At 45.3% G+C, this 4,571-nt stretch overlaps 1 protein-coding gene across 1 annotated transcript in view; it reads left to right on the forward strand.

Moving 5' to 3' along the window:
- Positions 1–2,204: 2,204 nt before the first annotated feature.
- Positions 2,205–4,571, forward strand: part of dusp2 (dual specificity phosphatase 2) — a gene marked incomplete at both ends in the record, with an annotated part of 2,376 nt that continues 9 nt past the window's right edge. The window contains 4 exons of the mRNA XM_080852266.1: positions 2,205–2,598; positions 2,899–3,029; positions 3,538–3,757; positions 4,333–4,571. The exon at positions 4,333–4,571 is cut by the window's right edge and continues 9 nt beyond it. Of these exons, the coding sequence (XP_080708392.1) occupies positions 2,205–2,598; positions 2,899–3,029; positions 3,538–3,757; positions 4,333–4,571 (984 nt within the window). The remainder of the gene's footprint in view (positions 2,599–2,898; positions 3,030–3,537; positions 3,758–4,332) is intronic.

Below are 4,571 nucleotides of genomic sequence, written 5' to 3' on the forward strand. Positions count from 1 at the left end.
AGAACTGAGGGTGGGGGGAGGGGGGCTATGGTCCCCAGAGATTGGCTGAAATGGTCATGGTTTGACTTCGGCCATTGTTCAAATGTCATTCAGGGGCGGGCAGGCCGCTGAGTGTTCAGCAGTGTAGAGGCATGTCATTAGACATACATGAAAACAATACCGGAGAGTCCCAGACCTACACCACAGCTTTCTGAAAACTCTTCTTGACTTCTTGATTCAGTAGTTCTAAGGGACTGGGGCCAAAATGTCCGTGTCATCCCACTAAACAGATTGCTGAGGGCACATGGGGGAGGAAGGAATAATGTAAGGTAACGCTCTTTGAATGAACTGCCCACAGTCTGTATGTTTGCCTCAGCACATGGCTTCATAACCCTGTTTGTCACACAACTAATCAGCCAGTGGTCCCTCTGGCCCACGTCACAACCTGTGTTGTGGCAGCCGTATTAATCATGTATAAATTAGATCATGTTTTATTCCTGACTTGCATTGTCGGGGGTCTATGGGGGACACTGTTCCCTCGCATTATTGATGTGCATGCATAAACAAAGCTGGTGTACCATGAGGCAATGGTTCAAAAATACAAAACTTACGTTCCAGCAAAAGTTCAGCATCCCAGGTTGACAAAGGACCTTTAGCTCAGACTAACAAATTACTTGAGGAACCAGGAGAGAGAGAGAGAGAGAGAGAGAGAGAGAAGGAATATAAGAAAGAATAAATACATAACTATCCTGGATGCACATATGGTGGGGTAGAGGCAGTGATGGAAGAAGAGAGAGAGAGAGAGAGTGCGAGAGAGAGAGAGCGCAGAGTAGAGTAAAACAGAGGGAAACAGGTTTGTGAATGTGACCTCAGATTAGAGATTGCTGTTAAAGATTACCAAAGCCCACAGCACTGGATAATACCTAATGTAATCCAACACATTCCAAACTGTTTTTCAACCCAGGCTTTCCATCTGTCCCCAATCTCACACACACTCTCTCTCTCTCTCTCTCTCTCACTCTTTCACTCTCTCTTTCACTCTCTCGATCTCTCTCTCTCTTTCACTCTGTGACTCTTTTATTGCTCCTGCAAGCATGGCAACTGCCCTGCTTTCAAAATTTCCCATTGCATTCACAGCACAGGGAGGTCTTTGTCAAACTTGTGCGTACGTGCAAAAGGCCAGGATAGCAATTGCCCTGCACATGGACCTCTGTGGCCCCGTCAGGGCACCCGTGGCAGCTGAATGAGAGGAGATTGTGGGTGACAGCAAAGAGGCTAGCAGGGCAGTCCACTGGTTTGAACTAATTCATGCACTGATTTCAGCAGCGGGATCGATAGCTGGCACTTAGCTCTGGCTCACTGGCAGAGGCCATGGAAATACTGTGTCTGCAGCTCTGCAGAGCTGAGGGGATATCCCTATTGTGTAGCACTTACTCACCCATTTATTTGGATATCCCATGTCAGCAGGGTTGTAAGGGTTGCATGTGATGTGTGGTCAGTCTTCATAGTTTTCCTTTCCCTCCCACACAATAGTAACATTAGATGAGTCTAGCTGCCAAGTCCACTTATTCTATGGTCTGGGCCAGGAGGATTTAGCAATGAATCAGTGGGTTCCACACATATTGATCCCATTCATAAAGCTTTTCATTGAATATTTAAATTCATATTTGCTGCAGGGTGTGTATGCCTGCTACCAGCGGTGCTGCCTGTGGGTGCCTGTCACGTCATACCAAAAACACGGGGATAACCCCCACAACCACGTGCCAATAGGAAAATAAGGATGTTCACGTCAGAACCCAAATTAGGCATGCCGGCGCTAGCATGTTGTCCATATTTGGAGTTCTGCCTGTGACGGAGGTTCCTTATGTGGAAAAATGAGGCGGGGCGGTGTCAAAGCTCTCGCAGTACAAATACTTCCAACCCCGCCTCTCCAGTACAATCACAGCTTGTTGACATTACAGGACAATAGAAAACTGACGGCGGGTTGAATTCTCTGAATAGTGAAATTCGATTATGAAACCTTAAAAATAGCATAAGCACTTTAAAAGGATAATTAAGGCTATATCTCTGTATACCTCTCATTCTAACTGAAACGTGTTGTGTATTTCCAGAGTTCTATTTAGGTCCTAAATCTTTCCTTTTTTTGTTCAAGTAGAAGGTATTCAAGCTCCGCTTCAATTTTCTGTACACGGTTAAAAGTAGAAATTCTCAAACTAAAGTCAATCATGGGTAATGGCGATTTGTTGGAGATATCAGCAAGTGAGCTGGTCCACATCCTTGGTACTCCCGCTGAGCTCTTCACCTCTGGCGGATGTGTGCTGTTGGACTGCCGACCTTTCCTCGCCTTTTCAAGGACTCACATTCACGAATCTCGCAATGTCAACTGGAACTCAATGCTAAGACGGAGATCCAAAAGTGCAGCGGTGAGCCTGGAATGGCTTGTCCCTGATAAGTCGTTGCTGGGACGGCTGCGCAAGGGAGAGTTCTCGCCGGTAGTGGTGCTGGATGAGGCCAGTAGGTTGGTGTCCGAGTTGAAGAGCGAGAGTCTGGCGAGCTTGCTTCTAAATGCGCTTCAGTCGGAGGTTCAGCCATGCAGCACGCAAATCTGCTTTTTGCAAGGTATGTAGCCTATCTGATCTCTTAAACACAAAATGCACTAATATTATTGTCTAATAGAACATCGGAAATTATTTTAACTGGGCTTCTCACTACGAAATAAGGCATCTGCACTAAGTTAAACAATACAAAATGTGGTTAAGTGGTTTAAACAGCGGCTTAATCAGAGTTTCATTAAAATGTCATTCAATCTTTAATTTACTATTCACCATGTGCGTCTTGTCAGTTTTAAAATTATTGTTTTAACAGGTGAAAATATTGTATTGGTTCTGTGACTTATACTCCTTGGTTCTATTGTTTCAGAGGGATTTGAAGGGTTCCTCACCATGTACCCAGAGCTGTGCTTTCAGTCCCCGATGGTGCCTGCTAGCCATCCCACATTCGGCGACTCTGAAAAGGCTTACTCAGGGAGACGAACGCCTCTGTATGACCAGGTGAAACTACAATTTATGTAATTTGTGAAGAAAAAAAAAAGAAAATCTAACACCACTCTATTATACATGAAAACCATTATTTTGAACGTCCATCGTGTAATACCATCTCCAATGATTTATCTAGCCTATGTCAAATTAGACATGATGTATATGTTTATAGGTTCGATTCTGTGAATAATGTTAATGTAACCTTTAAATGAAATTCATTTTGAGGCCAGTGGGCCATCAGTTCCATATCATTTATACAGTATACATAAAATATACATATATTTGTGATTACACCAAGTGGCAAGTGTAAAAAAAAAAAAACAATAACAACGTAAAAAAAAAAAAAAGTCAGTTATCTCTGGGAAACTCTTAGACTTAGAGGAAGCAAATTCCACAAATCAGGAAGCAATTTTACTCCAATTAGTACACTCCACCATGACCGCCACACACTTCCTTCCTGTGCCTACTGCAATAACTAACCTCTCTGACTGTGTGTGTTTTTGCTTTGTTTTCTCAAAAGGGTGGCCCTGTGGAGATCCTTCCCTTCCTCTACCTGGGCAGTGCCCACCACTCGTCACAGCGGGAGACTCTGGCATCGCGGGGCATCACGGCTGTGCTCAACATGTCGTCCTCCTGTCCGAACCTCTTTGAGGCCGAGCTCACCTATAAGACACTAAGGGTGGAAGACAACCTGGCCGCAGACATACGTGTGCTCTTTCCCGAAGCCATTCAGTTCATTGGTGAGTTTCATGGACATAGTCCACATCTATAACACACACAAACACACACCTACATAGATACAGCTAGGAGGTTAAACATCAAATATAATACTGTCATTTGGTCAGACCATTAATCCATAGCTTAGAACCCAGACTCACAACTTCACAAACTCACAAACACGCAAACATACAACCTCACAAACACGCACACATACAATCTCACAAACACGCACACATACAAACTCACAAACACGCACCTAAACTCACAAACACTCACACACCCCCAAACTCACAAACACGCACACGCACAAACTCACAAACACGCACAAAAGCGCACAAAAGCGCACAAACTCACAAACACCCACACAAACACACAAACCACTCTCCTATATGAGCGTAGCACAAACATAGTGTGTCTTTCTGGTTAGTCCATGTGTCTATCTCTCACACAAAAGCAACGGGACCTTTGAGTGCATGGAAACCCCTCTTCATCTGATCTGTTTTTGTATTAATTCATTTATGATAGACATCGAGTGTCTCACTGAACTGGATCAACTAACCCCCTGGCTTTCTTTGTCACCTTCTGCTCCCCTCAGACTCGGTGAAGGAGAGTGGTGGTAGAGTCCTTGTGCACTGCCAAGCGGGCATCTCCCGCTCCGCCACCATCTGCCTGGCCTACCTCATCAACGCGCGCCGCGTCAGCCTGGACGAGGCCTTCAACTTTGTCAAGCGCCGGCGCCAGGTCATCTCGCCCAACCTGGCCTTCATGGGACAGCTGGTGCAGTTCGAGACAGACGTGAATCAGACAGGGAGACCCTTCCAGCTCCTCTGCCCG

The sequence above is a fragment of the Sprattus sprattus genome, assembly GCF_963457725.1.
Source record: "Sprattus sprattus genome assembly, chromosome: 15".
Taxonomy (NCBI): Eukaryota; Metazoa; Chordata; class Actinopteri; order Clupeiformes; family Clupeidae; genus Sprattus; species Sprattus sprattus.